The following is a 16,845-nucleotide window of genomic DNA, read 5'->3' on the forward strand; positions in this document are numbered from 1 at the left end:
TGTCCTTTACTATGACTGCTCACCATCAGCTAATAAAGACTCTATGCACAGAAAAACCTGCTGCCCACTCAGTTTTTTTCCCAGCATGTCTGTAAGGCCAGATGGTGTTCTTGTATCATGTCTTTCATATATAAGAAACAAAAAACAACCTCTAGCTAATAATCCCTGCAGCAGTCGGGAGAACAGTTTGATTTCCCTCAATTATATCTTCGAGGAAAATGTTTGTAAGAGTTGAAAAATGTCACTAAATCCCTCCACTGTAATATTAGAATAATAATTAGAGTTTTCAATAACTTTACGTTTGTTGCTCTGTTTGTTTGTCTCCTTCCATCTCTGTTTCTGCATCTCCCTTTATCTTCAAAATCAAGCACAATCGCAGCAGATCATCTTGAGTCTGGTGGTGATCGAGGTTTCTGACTGTTCCATGGAGGTTTTTGTTGCCGTGGTACCTTTGCTAAATGTTGCAAAGTGTTTGGCTCATGGTGGACTTATGATGGGCCACTGTAAATATGACAAAGAGTACGGTCTAGACCTTTACAGGGTCTTCAGATAATGTTTGCTATGTGTTGGCGCTAGAAAAATAAAACTGATGGATTGATTGATTATTAAACATGAGATATAAAGTATGATCATGGCTGGAAACAATCACTTTGGAAATTCAGTAGCAGAGCTAATATCAGGAAACTGGCCTGAACGTCCTGCCATGACCTGTTCCTGATATCATCTGCGAAATGGCCCCAACACTAAGAGACAAATCACAGAGTTTGAGAATGAAAATGAAATCAACTGTAACACACAGGATACCGTGGAATTTGCTGAAATGTGGGTGAGATTCAAACAACACGTCTACCTACATATTTAACTGTTTTTCACATCGCCTGAGCTAAATGAAAAGATAAAAACTATGATGAGAGTTTCTACCATATTTTGGCCGCTGCAGCTCCCGTCAGCCTGTCTGTGTGTGACCTGTTTTCAACCCCTAGGGGCGAGGCTGGTCTCCCCGACACAACAGACAGACATGGAGAGGCTAAATACGATTGACTGAAACCCTGCAAGAAAACATGTGATGACCACTTACAATCAGAAACTCATATCAAGAACAGAGAGAGGCAGCGTGCGAGCAAGAGCTCATCACTTCAGCTAACATTCCCTCGTTGCACACACATCGGCAGAGGCAAGAGACGTGAGAATCAGTTATTCCACTGGAAAAATGAAGCACTCTGGTGTAGCATTGCAAACAAAGAGGAGCATTGCCAGGACACGAGGGTAGCCTCCGTTCAGGTGATAAAAATGTGGTAAAAAAACACAGATTTCAGATAAATTCAAACGGATGTCATGGGGCCCTAATCTGAGACTGAGCAGCTCAAAACTAAGATCATAATTTATTTAGAAATGTGTCATCTAATATGCATCCTGCAGACCCACCAGGTTGCCCCAGTAGAGGGGGTGTGGGGGGGGGGGGGGGGGGGGGGGGGGGGGTGAGGACAGATTATAATCTTGGATGCACAGAAATGATGCTTGTCAGATGCTAAAACCTTCTCCCTCAGTGCTCAGTAATCCTGGTGTTAATTTGCGACCTCTTGTCCAGGAGGAGGGGGATGTTATTGTTTTGGTGTGATTTCACTGCTCTGTGCTGTGCTGGCCCAGCCGCTCTGCGTCAGATCTGCATGTTAACTAGGTCAGTATTACATGGGCGCCACAAAGCTTAACCCCATTCTGAGGCTGCTGCCGCGGCGATGCTGGCCCGTCGGCTGTTCCTCGTGTCGGATAAAAGCAGACAGTCGCGAAACACATCCTCTCTGCAGCATGCAGGGGAGGTGAGCACCAGTTTAATTACCGGGAGGTGAATGGTTGGCAGGAATAAAAAAAGGGAGCTGCACTAAGCAGGTTTAGTTGCATTGCTGGGTGTGCTGCCAAATCCTGAAAGGGTGTGTTAAGCAGCCGAGCAGCAGGACTTGTGATCCACTGTTCCTGGATCATACCTCACTCTGCCAGCCTACAAGTCCTCAAAACAAGCGTGGACAGGACGGGATGTTTCAGAGAATTAACGAACCAGTCCTCAGAAGAAAAAAAAACATCTAGCAGTAGCAACATTCATATCATGTAGTCAAGGTGAATGCTGTTATGTTTTCTAAACTCTTGGATATGATTACTTAATGGATTTGAGGAGGCGGAGCTCTCTGAGATTTCACATGGACTGAAATTAAATTTTTGGATTTAGCAGGTCTAGAAGTTTATGAAACACCGTTTGATAAAAACTGGAAACATTTGTGAGGTGTTCTGCTTTGTCACAGATTTCAGTTCATCATATGTCTTCATATTTTTTTACTTTAGGGACACAGTATTACACAACCTTGCCACACAAAAGGGATGTGGGATTATACAGTAAGTGCTTTCACACTTGCACAAAACTCCTTAAAAATATCCGTTGCATGTGTGAATGCAAACAGCCAACTTTTTCCAGACTTTACCCGGACTTTCTCTTGTGAGCCCCCTCTGGTAAATTTCCTGCATGGAGTCAGGGCGAGCTAATCTGACAACGCAGGAGATATTCAGGAAAATTCACTGGGAGCGAGTGGAAGGGGGTGGTGACAATAATGGGTAACATATGCAATTTTAAATCATTTAAAATTTTCATTTGTTTTTCAAATGCATCTCACGACCCCCCTCTCAGTGTCTCGGGACCGACCCCCCTCTCAGAGCACCACTGGTGCAGCAGACTCTGCTGCTTTGTCGGCCACTTTCTTTTTACGTCATGCCAGGGATAGACTCCTGCTGTTAGCTGCACGTGTGAACAACCAACTCAGGAGGACTTCAGGGGCAGTCCACCTGAAGTGCATATGTGAAAACAGCTTTTTGAGTCTTGCATTTACATAACATGTAAGTAAAGTGCATACTTCCCCCTGGTGTAAAAAAACGTTACACCTATCTTAGTCCAAGAGTGTTTTAACACCAACAAACCTGTCCAATTGTCCATCTTTTATGTTCTAAGCTTGTTGGATGTAAAAACGTTTGTGACTCAACAACTGGTAACGAAACACGTATTAGTGTCATTTGATATGATAAGATGACTGGAGCCTAAAAATCTTGCAAAAACACACGTTCATACAATTGCAGAAATTGTCTCCACCTCTATTTTGATATTTCACATGATGGAACACACTGTTACCTATCTAAAAGGGCAGTCTCAGTCTCTACACCGAGCACACAGGCACAGATGGGATAGTCCAGTCACGCACTGACTGCAGGTCTCCTGAGTGCAGCCATCAGTCAGGACTCAGACATGTGGCTCCAACCCTGCAGCCCTGCAGTCCACTGCTGCTTTCTGGTGACAGCAGGACGCTCCGAATCAGTTCACTGCTTCCCTTATTTTCTAAGCAGCAGCACGCGGAAGTCAAAATGCTCGACTGAAAACAGATGTTGTTGCATTGGATTTTGTCTTAAAACTGTGACCTTTAGCCTCTGAGACCTGCTTAGTATGCCTTAGGGTTTGTGTTTGTTTTTACAGACTAGATAAAAAAAATAAAAAAAACGTCCAACTGCGGATCTAAAGAGTTAGTTTTTTCATCCACATTTTCTAATAACATCTGGATATTAGACACGGTTTTACTTAGGGCATTGCTTCCTGAAATCATTTGAATTAATGGACATGTGAAAGCACAACCATCTCTGTTTTTCCCCTCAGTACAATGTGTGAACAAACAGAATGCAGTCGATGCAAAGTAAAGACACATTGATGGAAAAGATGCATCCACAGCACAGTGACACATGATGCAGAGGCGGAAACATCTGCACCCACAATCAATATTTCATTACAGGCTGAGGCTCTTTCGTACAGTATTGTCAAAAGAAATGCCTTACAGACAATGCCCAGAGGAGCTGACCCAAATGCAGTACTGATACCAAATGACAGAAACAAGAGGTTAAAGCGGCGCATTTGGCAAATATTGGCATGACCTCACTCAACAAATGGGGTAACAGTATGTGTTTGTCTTACACCACATGATTTGTACAGAGAGTGCAGGCAGAATGCCACATTATGATGAGAAGAGGAGGAAATCTCATTAGTGATGTTACAGATTACACATGTCACCCAGCTCCAAAGAGCTGCTAGAACTGAGGGGAATTTCATTTGTTGGGTTTTTGTTTTTTAGGTCTCCGGTTTGGAGTAATTCCAAATCTTTCTACTGGTTAAGCAATCTCCATCTGCTCATGTGCAACTGCCACTGATCAGTGAATTACTCAAATTACAACATTTGATCCAGGACATATTAACTGGCGAGTGTTTAGCTGGCATCCACATAACAATTTGCAAAATAAGAGAAATCTGAAACCTATCTGATGATTTTCATTTTGTTAGGGGTGTTTTTAAAAGACACAGACCAAAATGCCTCTTGATGCCACAATCATAGCAATCCATTTCATTTTTACACACACAAATGTTGGGCAGGACATTCAGGTACAAGACTCCTAATATGTCAAATTAACAAACGTTACTTTTTTAATTTTTTTTATTAATGAACGATAGTAATTCTCAGGAAGCACCTCACCACACCAGCTTGCAGACAGAAATGCTTCAACAGCTCTTAAACCCGCCTTGTATAGAATAAAACAAGCAGCAACATCTGGGGTTAAAAAAATTAAGCTATTGCTGCAATGCCAAAAAACTGCAGTTCCTCGAGTGACCTCGCTACATGCAAAAACCCTGGAAATCACATTAACGTCCATTTTAAAATGTCAATTTTTAAAGGAAACATAAACATGTTTACAGTTGGATTCAAAAAACTGTTTTAATTTGAATAGGTCATGTATTGGTACACACTGTACGGAGGGGATTTTTTTTTAGAACTCATCTTGTTTGATTATAAAAGGTTAAGAGTTTATATACTTAGGGGTGTGGTTTACAGACGAGCACATTTCAGTTGTTTGCTAAGAGGCTAAAGGCCTCCACCTCAGCTCCACCTCTTTGTCTGTTGTTAGGTTGAGCAAAAGTTAGTTTGAGGCAGCATTTTCCATACGTTGACCGACATTGTTGGGCTTCAGTACTGCACTTAAAAAAGCAATGAATGACATCACTGAGAGACACGACGTCCATGTTTTAAATACAGTCTACGGGATCAACTTGATTGATTTTCCTTCGTTGATTTCTTTAAAGGATAAAAATGCTGAAACCCTGAAATATCGTAACAATTACAGGATGGATTACAACAGAATGTTTACATGATTTCTAAAAGAAAAATACTACCGTTTCCTTTAGAGCCCCAATGATTTGACATTTCTGTGTTTGAGTTAGTTGTTTAAATAACTATGAGATGGTTTATGTATTTGTGGTATCCTCAGAATGAAATACGATTACTCTGTTAAAACTTATGACTTTCCACGTAGTGCCAATATTTCTTTTGTTTTGTTTCTTATCTGTATTATGGGGACATGTATGTAGCATATGAGCCAATGATTTAAGAACTATGATGTGGAAACGTATTGAGTAGTTAGACCTGAAGATTGTATCATCTGCAAGTGAAAAATTGCTCCGAAACATGATTATTATGGTAGCTAATTTTGATATACTACACAAGGAAGCAGACCAGGAACAGAACCCTGTGGTGCTCCCATTTTAATCTTCAGAAAAACCCTATTACATATGAGCCAAATGTGAATTTCTTCCAAAATCTATTTAAGAACAAATAACTGAAAAATGAAAACAATAATTTGGGTTCGGTGCCAACAAGGGATGTGCATAGTCGACTAAAGGGTTAGACTTTGTCACTCTCGCTTGCAATTACTAGTCGGATATATTAAACATTAATATTTTATGCTGTTGACAACGGATGCCAGTCAAATGCCATCGTCAAACTGCAATGCAGCCACTCGCCACTAGCCAGGGCTGTAGCCATAGAGTAGGGAGAGCCTGCGCTTGCCGCTCTACAACCCGGATGTAAACAAGCAAAGTGAACAGATAGCATCTCGTGGGAGCAGCACGGCTGGGCAATATTTTGATCTAGAAAATGGAGATAATAATGTAGGCTGTGTCAGGTTAAACTGGCATTTCAACATTTCAATCATACATCACTATATTTCGAACAGGAATGTGAATGTTGACATGCAAGGAGGACTGAAGGCCTGCAGTGATAGAACTGCTAACTTAATCTGCAAATCAAATGACATTGTTTACCAGCAGACGATTTTAAACAAATTGTTCTAATTTTTACTGTTTATGGCTGTTTCTTACCTTTAAACTAATCAGTTAGTCTAAATTTAAATTCCCATATAACCAACAAGGAAAAAAAGTCGGTTAGCAACATCCTAAGTGCCAACCGGTAAATCTAAGCATGCTGCTCCGCTGAAATAAGAAGGCAAATGTTAATTTTTCAGGAGCTTTTTGCGCAAGTGTGAAATCTACTCCATTAAAAGTGATGTCAGCTTTGTCAGGGAAACATCCATACACCCGCTCATTTTGACCGTGTGGGAAATTGGGCATTTGTGTCACCAATTTCTGTCACTTTCTGAACTACCCATGAATCCAACATTCACATCAAGTTCACACAGTTATTGTCTAGCTGTGGATGAAAAGGTAACCAGCATTGGACCTTATTAATCATTATTTATATCCCACATCCACCACACTAAATCTATAATTTCTAGAACATTAGACTGAAAATCATGCCGAACTTTGTTTGATATCGTACAATTCAGAGACTAATCAAAGTCACATTAAGCTATGAGAGCACACAGCCTGAATGCCAAAATAAATTGATTGAATCCTTTGATATAAGTTCCAGCAACAAGGTGGTGTAGCCAAAGTCCTTTTTCGTTCAGCCATTTTTTGCCAACCCAAATGTGTGGTACACTTCCCCTGTAGGGCAGTACAATAGGTGAATTAAAACACACAAACACAGACACACACACCCACTGAACACTGCTATTATAGCTTATAGGTGAACTTCAACCATCTAGACATCGAGCATAGGTCATGTCGTTATCAGTAGTTCTTGTGAAGGATGAGTTAATCATCGACCTAAAGCCCTAAAATGAGCCTGAAGCTTGTTATGATCAACGGCTGTATCCTCATTTGATGTACAAACTGGGATCTATGTTGTAAAACATTACAGCTGGTTATTAGCAGCCTAAAATTCACATTCAGACACTGATACTTATTTTGACATCTGAGGGTAAAGAAGGAGCAAATGTAAAATACAAGACAGTGATCTTCCAGTGCATTTTGCCACTACAAATGAAATTAATCTTATTATTCAAATGAATATTAGGATTCACTTGTGGATAGAGTAAGAAATTGGGAAAGACAGCGAGAGAGAGGGGAATGACATACGGGAAAGGCAGTACAGGTCAGACTTGAACCCGGGTCGCCAGCTGTAGAACCTCCTTGGGGAGCGACCCAACCGCTAGTCCATCAGTGCCCCTATTCAAATGATTCTGAATTATTATGACTGCTGTGGCATAGTATCATTAGCCACCTGATCGAGACTTGAAGGACGCTTGTGAATCCTAAAGGGGAATTCCATACATTTTAAAACTCTGCTTTTTTTTTAAAATTGGTCTAAATGAGTAACGGGTACAAAACGATTTGGAATTGCAACAACACATTCAGTGTTTCCTCTAGGTTTAAAGCGTTGGGGGGGTGGGGACAAGCCGACATGCCGACACGGCGACACAAACACTTTAAGGAATCTTGGTATTCATGTGTTACTTTTAATGACATGTCCTTTTCTATCGGAAAGGTATCCTTAAATGACTTCTTTCCCTGATTTCCGACTCTAGCCCAAAAATAAATCTTTAAAATGTGCGGGCGGGCCACCCCCCCAATATAATGACATTACACTGACATTACTTCAGTTGGCAGCGTAAAGAAATGAGCTGCAATGACTGCACTGTTATCCCTGACGGCAAATTATGTTCCAGATCAAAAGAAGTCGACTTAAAGTGCTTGACAATAGTGACAAGGTTTTTTAAAATTTAACAACCGCTGTTTAACTGCTCCGAAACATGATTATGGAAAGTCATCTTCATATAAGGAAGAAGACCAGGAACAGAACCCTGTGGTACTCCTGTTTTAGTCTTCGGAAAAACCCTTAACATATGATATCAGACCAAATAACTGCACAATGAAAACAGCCATTTGAGCTCCAAGGACAGATAAAGAGCTGCTGCTTGGATAATTAGCTTGTTTTTTAATGTTAGGTTACTGCAGTGTTCATAAGAGTAAGCCTTGGTCCAACACAAAAACACACATACAAACTAACCAATCAAGGCAGCTCGAGACTACTACTGTGTCCTGTAAGGAACATTTACTGTTAATGGGACTGAAAAACAAAAACAAAATGAAAATGTCTGTATTTACATTCAAGATCTTCCATTAAAAAACTTCATAGAGTAGCATTTCTTTCTGTAATGTTGTCAGACGTTTGAATAACAATGTGGAGCTGTCAGAGGCAGAAACAAGAACATTACAGGACGCACTTTGACCGGGCTTATTTGCCCTAAAAGATTACGTCACACCCGTTACAGCCTGTCCCGTGGCTAACGGATTAAAAGATCTACTGGAGGCAGCTCCAAAACTTTTAGTACCTGTTAGTCATTAAGACCAAATGATATTTAATCATAAGGCCCAGCTTTAAAAGTACCCTATTTATGCTCAGAAATCACAAAATGTCACGTGAGTTTACTTTAAGAGAGCACACTTCTGTTTGTTTTCTCTTCCTGTATGAGGCTGCTGAATGACTAAGCAAAGTAATTCCTCTTTGATTTGCAGGAAGTGATGCCGGATTGTGAGGTTTACATTGATGTTTCACAAAGCTGAAAATAAGTATTCTATTACAGTCCATCCTAGCTGCTGAAAATATATCTCCCTGTGATGTCACATCGTCTAAATTTGGCCGGTTATCCATACAAATGCACAACCATACAAAAACAAATCAAGTGCAGGGATGATTATTAACACAGTGAGTACGCAGCAGAGTCAGCAGCATGACGTCATATCAAACGCTGTGCACAAATCCAGATCCCTGGTTTCACTTCAAAAGAAAGGGAGCCTTTTAGAAGAGAGCTCTATCTGCCATTAAGCTAGCTAGCTATATATATATATATATAGTGTCCTCCTGCTCTTATGTAATGATGCCTCAGACAAACTGTGAGGCAGACTGAGTAATGTGTGTGACTGTTTGTGGATACAAATCAGAACTTTCCAGCTTTTCCAGCTCGCTGTGTGTGTCAGTCGGGTATCTGAAAGTAAACCTTTCTCTATTGGTGAGTGTCTATCAGTGCTCCTGATATCATACATAACAGCTGTAAACAAGACTGATGGAGTGAAATCACAAGGGACACATCAGCTATTGTCTGAGTGTACATTAAAGGGTACGTGATATAGCCTTCACCGTTTAGGGAACCAGAACAAAAATACACTAAAGGCTGTTTAAGGCTGAAGTGTCTCATCAGTCTCTATGTGCTGTAAAAAAGACTCCTCTTAATACTGGCTTTGCTTTTTTACTGAGCCTGACAGCACCCGCCATCTGCTCCCTGGACGTGTGAACTGTATGCCTGCTGAGGTTTTTTTTTTTTATTGTCCCTGTGACAATGCAGTTAACCCCTCCCCCTTTTTGGTCAGGTATTCACCTTGTTTTCCCTCTGACTTGTAGACACTTTCATTTTCTGTAGCTGCTCACTTCTCCTTCTTCGAGGTAGACGCTTACCGCTGATGTGTTCGCACACTTACAAAGTCCTCAAAATGTTCCGGCCTGCCCGCTGGCTCCTCCGTCTACCCCGGTGTTGACTCAGCGTTTGGACTCAAGGAACCTTGAGTCAAGGTTAACGGTAAAACAACATCACTCCTTCATCACTGTTTTTTGTTTTTACCTCTTACAAAAAGGTGAGGCAGAGGGTTCGAACTTCGGACCCATACCGCTGAAGTGAGTCAGCATGAAGCTGCTGTGTGACTAATATAAATCGACTGTTGAACTGAACTGACACAAAACAGACGAGCGGGCCTGACTCCAGGATGTTGTGGACCAAGAAACGATGGAGTTTACACTGCAGACGTCAACGCCGCACATTAAAGGAAGTCTAGCCGGGAAGTTGTTCAAGCTAACGCCGGCTTTACCGGAATTACTGAGAGATGAACATCCGTTCTAAGAGGCATTTATCGTCTATCAGAAGGTTACAGACGATGATAGCTAACAGGGCTCAAAGATTGGAATTTTATGCCACACAAACGTTAAATGACCTTGTCATGTCAGCGTGCATCTTTCTGGCAGGATGATGGCAGAAATCATCTCACAAGCTTCCAAGACTTTTATACTAAACATGTATAAAATCATTGTGTTGTTTGTTCTCTTTTTCACTGTCACTGTAAAGGACACAACTAAAGCTCCACCTGGCTCCATCTCAGCGTGACTGCTCATTACTTAATGGGAAAGAAACTTAAAGCAGCAGCCCGGGGGGTAGGAAAGCTTGCTAATCTGTATAACTCACAGTGATAAGCTCCTGAGGCGGGGGGGTGGGGTGCAGGGAGAGCGATGCTAGCAGGGCTAGCGGTGACCAGGCTTGGCTCAGACTGTCTGAGAAGGGCTGTATTAGGTGTGTTACTGTGAGAAAGCTGAACGCCCCGAAATAACCCTCCTGCATGCACCTTCACCTACATCCCACTCCGCTCCAAACACAGCAATTTTAAGGATTCACAACATGAGAAAGATTTCACCTTTTAGGATTCAGCTTATGTAAGCCTGTGTGCGGTGACGTATTTTCTTTTTTTTTTCCCGGAGTATGACAACACAAATCCTCCACACACTGTTGAAAAGAGGCAAGCATTCCTTTTCATGGTTAGAGGCAGAAAGTACAGCCGCTATTTTTACCACGTTCCTAACCCACACACGCAGCCTCCCTTTCCAAGTCGCAAGCTCTTGTGACTTGTGGAGAAGCTGCATGCACGGTCTGCTGTTTGTCTTCGTGCTCTGAATTTGACGGGTAAGCAGGATCTGAACGTTTACGCTGCCTTCTGGGCGGTCTGCGGGAATAGTGGCCCCCCAACTCAATGAACAGAAGAGGATTCTGCAGGGCCATGGAGATATGATGAACACTATCCAGAACGTCTGAGCCAGAGAACATCTTGTCCCAGTCCTTATGAGATAACAAACACTAATTCACTGAGTCTGTTCAGTAGTACGACTGCAAGAGGGCACTCCATAAAAAGCCACACACAAAAACCTTTATTTTGAAAATCTCTCAGGCCACAATGAATGAAGACACCTAAAAATAAAGACCAATCCTCAGGATAAATCTTCACAGTCTGATAGCTTGTTTCAGAGTTTAGATCACAGTGATATAATTAGCCGTCTTGTTTTTCCCACGCTCTGGAGAACACTGTGGCGGGCTGTCAGTCATCAACTGTACTCACTCTGTGGTCACACATTTACTCACGGAAAGGTGTACATTCAGTGTTTGAACAGTTGTGTGCTTGCACAGCAATTCAGGCGGGTGTTTGGACCAATCGGGCACATGTATGCAAAACAAGTCCAATCACATGTTTTTTTTATGCAAATCGTGTCCAACCTCAGCCGTTGAGAAACATTAAAGTAAACTACTTACACCACATACAGAATGACGACACGCATTTCTCTGTCTTCTCTCTTCCTCTCTGCCTGGCTGCTTAACAGCTTGTTGTCACATTTCTCAGCTAATGCCTAGTTTTCAGCAGCAGAGGGTTTTATAGCCACAGCAACATCCAGGCTACTGCCTGGAGGGAGATGGGAGTGCGAGGGGAAGGCCCATCGGCAGGCAGTCAAAGACCTCTCCAAAGCTGCCGAAAAGGGGATTCAGTGGCTCTGTTTAAAAGAGAAGGGACTCCACCTGGTCCCTCAGGTGAGCAGATGGCATGTAGGGAGTGAGCTCGGGATGCTGGGATTAGCTGCTGAACCCTCTGGAGGTGTCGTGGGCCTTCCAGTGTTAACACTGAGGAAGGAGGGAGCCCAAATGACCACACACAGGATGCCATCTCTCACCTGAGTATCCCAAAAAGAGTCTTTGCAGAGTGTCTCAATCTATTCAAAAATCTTTCCAAGAATCTGACTTCTTTTAACCTCATGGACGAGAGTCATTTTACCCATATGAGATTAGATTTGAATTTTGTGGAAGGTTACACCATGCGGCCCCGGATTAAGCTTTATCATTTCTAAAAATGGATCCAGAAGAACACAAAGTCCTAACTCTGTTACAGCTGCATTCATGGTTTCTAACAGCTGAGCACCAAACACTCGGGGACGATGCTACAACGAGGTATAAACACATCAAATCTCTTCCTATCACCGATGTCTTGTGAGACCATCTCCTACACACCAGTGTTTTTGTCATTCCCTGAAAAACACATTTGTTTCACTCATCCTGAACTTCGGTGGCTTTCTACTTATATTGTAAAAAAAACTTCAAATGTTTAGTCACTTCCCCCAAGACCCACTTGACCAATGAGCTAGCCAGAAGTTATGCTATATAGCAGTCAGAGGTAGAGACAGTCAATCAAGAATGTAACCGTTAATCTGTAAACAAAGACGTTAACTTGGATAGCAGTTCATCCGTTTGTAATCAACTGAAGTTAAAGTTAACCAGTTTGTTTAACAACAAAAACATCTGATTTTAGCAATGTGAATAGTTTCAACTTCTTCAAAGGTCACGATGACTTAGGGAAATTTAAAATGACACACGTATCTGTATTGAACATCTATTATCAATAGAACCACTATCTTCACTCTGGAAGTCACTTCAGGTATGTCAAAAAGCATTTCACAATAAAGTGTCCAGGCCAGAGACGGGCATGAGGGCTTGTTATTTAAGAATAAGAAGTAAACAAGGAGGTATGCTCTTGGTGGAAGTGAATTCAGGGAACAAAAAAAGGAAGTTAATTTAAGGAACAAAAATGACGTTAAAGGAAACCATATTAACCAGAAGTTCAAAATCTCAGTAATTGTTTTGTTTTTTCCAAAATTAGGCCAAAGATAATGAATGATTAAGAGATAAGCAGACTTGTCCCCAGCTCTGCTCGCAGTCAAGGTCCCCATGATGTACATCATTCACACCAATGAAGCCCGTCCCCGGTTTCCTTTTGTTAAAGAACATCTAAATATACAAAAATCAAATAGCAACCTGCTGCCAGTTACTACATTGGTATTGAAAAGCTCTTGAGAAACAGATGCCCGATTGTGATTTGTTTTCCAGGATGTCAAACTCAAAAGTCCAACATTAAGTCTCCTTTGAGCTCTGTTTTGGTCTCCACCATCTCGTGACAAAGATATCTGGCTCTTTGCGTGCTGCCTGCTATGCTGCAACTGGTGCTTTGCAGCTCGTTAATGAAGGGTTTATTTGAGACTTTAAGTTGATAAAAACAGATTTCAGTTGTTTGGGGAAAAAAAAAGGTTTGATGAAGCTGAGATTGAACCAAACGGTTACGTAGTCGGCTGTAAAACAAAAATAAGAAGCTTATGAGGCTCTTAAACCAACCAACCAAAGGCTGATGGAAAACTGCACAATGGTTCTCTGTGGATTCATATTTTTATACGACTCCTTAAACTCGACTCCCTCAATGGTAATATATCAGCTGGAAGTATCAGAAAGAATTCATTACACTGATAACAAAAAGACAGTAGAGATAGGCCTGCATTAGAAATGAGATCGTAGAGTCTCTCTCTCTCTCTCTCTCTGTGTTTCTCTGCAGAGCATGGGATTGTTTGAAGATCCTTCTCATGAGAGCAGAACAGACAGGTACTGGGTGGGGGGGGTGGTGGGGGGGGGCAGAGCTCGGGGGAGAATGTCCACTAATGAATCTCAGATGTTATTGTTCTCGACACATGAATTCAAAGAAACACAAGAATGACACATTTCCCATCAGGCCTTGCTGAGATATCACATTCACGAGCACAGGACAGATGTGAGGTCACAGTGACCTTGACCTTTGACCACTAAAACCTGACCAGTTCTTCCTCAAGTCCAAGTGGAAATTTTGAACTATAGGTTTTTAACATCTTTAACCGTTAACTTGTGTTGAGTTGCAAACACTTTAAAATAATCTAAACACATATGTAGCCTCGTCTATTGGTGCTTAAACGGACACTTTCCCTCAGAGCACGTCACACACATTGAGCTTTTTTTCTTCTTCCTGTAACAGCATGTTGACCCCACGAGCTATGGCCTCCCATCACAGGTACCCCAGGGCGAGTTACAAAGCCCATCAAAAGAAGGAGAGAGAGAGAGAGAGAGAGAGAGAGAGAGAGAGAGAGAGAGAGCAGCCTCACCTGTCGCAGAGGGGGTTCACCGCGCCGTAGGAGTCACAGGCGCAGGGCAGGCAGCCGCTGGTGCCGTTTGTGAAGTATCCCTCCTCGCAGTCGTCACACTGAAGCCCCGTGTAGCCGGACAGACACGAGCACTGACCGGTGCTCTGATCACACTCGTCCGGATCCAGAATCCCCTCACTACCACTGCTGCAGTTACAAAGACTCTCTGGGTGGACGGATGACGAAGCACAGCCAAATGGAGAGGGAGAAAAAAAATAAGAAAACAACGTCATTAGTCAGGGAAATATACGGATATTAAGACTAAGCTGTGAATTGTTTTGTACTGATGTGCTAAGAACAAAAAGTTCACAAGTTGAAGGACAGAAACTGAAACTGAAATTATTTTTTAAAATGATGCTTCAGGGAATTTCCATTATTGTGATAACTGATTGTTTCAGTCACTTAATAATCTAAAGAGTCAACCGTCCAATGTGTGAGCTTAACTTCTCAAATGTGAAGAACTGTTTTCATTGTGTATTAATTATGTAGAGTGTGGATTCCTGCTTGTAAATAATGAGCCGTTTGAAAACATATATGACGTTACACTGACATTCATATATCACAGAAGTTAATGGTAAATGGACTTGAGTTTATATAACTTTATATATAAAGCTATATAACTTTATATATAAAGCTATATAACTTTATATATAAAGTTATATAACTTTTCTAGTCTTCAGACTACTCAAAGCACTTTTTACACCGCAGGTCACACCTACACATTCACACACTGATGTCTGATGCTGCTATGTTAGCTATGTATTAGCCATGCAGACACATTCATACACCGCCGACGAAGCAGAAGGGAGCAACTTAGGGGTTAAGTGTCTTGCCCAAGGACACATTGGAGCGACTCTAGCATTGAGCGTCAGCTGCCCCCCTGAATTAACACTTTCTCAGTTCAAGAGGTTTGCAAGATTCAGGTATATTTATCAGCTGCACTAAACACAACACCATCATCACTTATGGATTTTACCAACAAAAAAAAGGAGAAAAAAAAATATTACGGGGAAACTGAAGATACTCACTACTACCTAAACGTCTTGAATGATGTTTAGGGAGTATGTGCCTGACTGATTTATTCATTAAATACAAACTGTCTCCTTTTTGTTACCTTATTGTTTTTAATTCAGTCAGCTGTCAGTATAGGGGATAATACTTTTTTTTTTTTTTTTTTTTACATCCATCGCTCATGTTCTAAACTCACTGAGCTGGTGAAGGATTTTGGGAGCTCGGCCCGAGATGTGCTGAAGAGTGAAACTGATTTTTAGAGGTGAAACGGTTTTTACAATCAAACGATGAACGTTTCAGTCTGAACCAAAAGGAGGACACTGTTGTTTACAGTTGGGCTCCCATTAAAAATGGAACGCTGAAAGCTGAAGTGTCAAAGTAGTCGTTTCCAGTTAGCCTGATTAAGTCCTTTATAAAAAAAAAAAAAGATCACACTGACTTCAGATCTGTTTTATGTAATTTTCCTACAAGACGAATTTACCTCATGAGGATGTATGTTAGTCTACGACCAATATGAGAAACCTGGTAAACTGAGACCTGCTGCAACAAGGGCTCTAGTTCCCTTCAAAACGAGGGCAACCACCCACAGGATACAATGACACACATGTGGATGACCCTGCAGAGCACAGAGTGGCAATCTATTATTCATCTGATCTCAGGTTAGGTGTGGCATGTGACGACTGAACGCCTGACTATACGTCTTCCATTTGGTGCTCGGTGGGCAAACAAAGAAAACAGACAACATGAAGAGATGTGAGATTAAAAGCAGAAAATGTTTCTCAGAGGTGGAATGCACACAGGTTGAGCAATATACCTCAGCAGCCAGCAGTTTGATAAAGAGGGAAAGGACAGCTGAATGTTAATGTATCCCACTCAGATTAATGCTCTTCTTCCACCGTTGCTTCTGGATTTTTATGTAACCAAAGAAAGGCCTGTGGTTATGCAAGCCTGTGGAGTGTACTGTCAGAGCCTTTACTACAGTAAAGGCCACTGAAGAAGAAACGTCGACCCCAATCACGCCTGAGAATGTGTGAGACGCACTGAACGCTTTTCACCTCACACACCGCAGATTCATTGTTAAAAAGCAGGCATCCTCTAGGTGTGTGGGATGGGGTGGGGTGGGGGGGGCGAGGGAGGGGATCTGAAAGGCACACAACAGGTTTGATGTAGATTGGACTGGACCCATGCGTAGTGGAGAGAGAAGGGCGAAAAGAGTTCACCTCTTCTCCTATCTGTAAAAGTGGAACGACAGCATGGCTGGTATTCAGACACGTGCAGCGGCAGGCTGTTCAGGACCAGTCATGTCTCACAACTCCTCTCTCTGGCCTGATTCACCTGTCTGTGCTTCCACTGAGAAAACCCCCTGCCCTCTGTGCGGGAACAATTACTGCTCTTTTAATGTTAGCTTAAGCCTCAAACCACCTTACCAGCATTCAGAAAATATCGAAGAAATAGAAACCCTAAGTGTGTGAAAACACCTCCTGTGTGTGTGAAGGGCCCCTACCCT

At 41.9% G+C, this 16,845-nt stretch overlaps 1 protein-coding gene across 1 annotated transcript in view; it reads right to left on the reverse strand.

Moving 5' to 3' along the window:
• si:ch211-158d24.2 (multiple epidermal growth factor-like domains protein 9) overlaps nt 1–16,845 on the reverse strand; it is a 42,651-nt gene that overhangs the window by 22,763 nt on the left and 3,043 nt on the right. The window contains exon 2 of the mRNA XM_020645471.3: nt 14,289–14,493. Within this exon, the coding sequence (XP_020501127.2) occupies nt 14,289–14,493 (205 nt within the window). The remainder of the gene's footprint in view (nt 1–14,288; nt 14,494–16,845) is intronic.

This window comes from Labrus bergylta, chromosome 2 (genome assembly GCF_963930695.1).
Source record: "Labrus bergylta chromosome 2, fLabBer1.1, whole genome shotgun sequence".
NCBI lineage: Eukaryota > Metazoa > Chordata > Actinopteri > Labriformes > Labridae > Labrus > Labrus bergylta.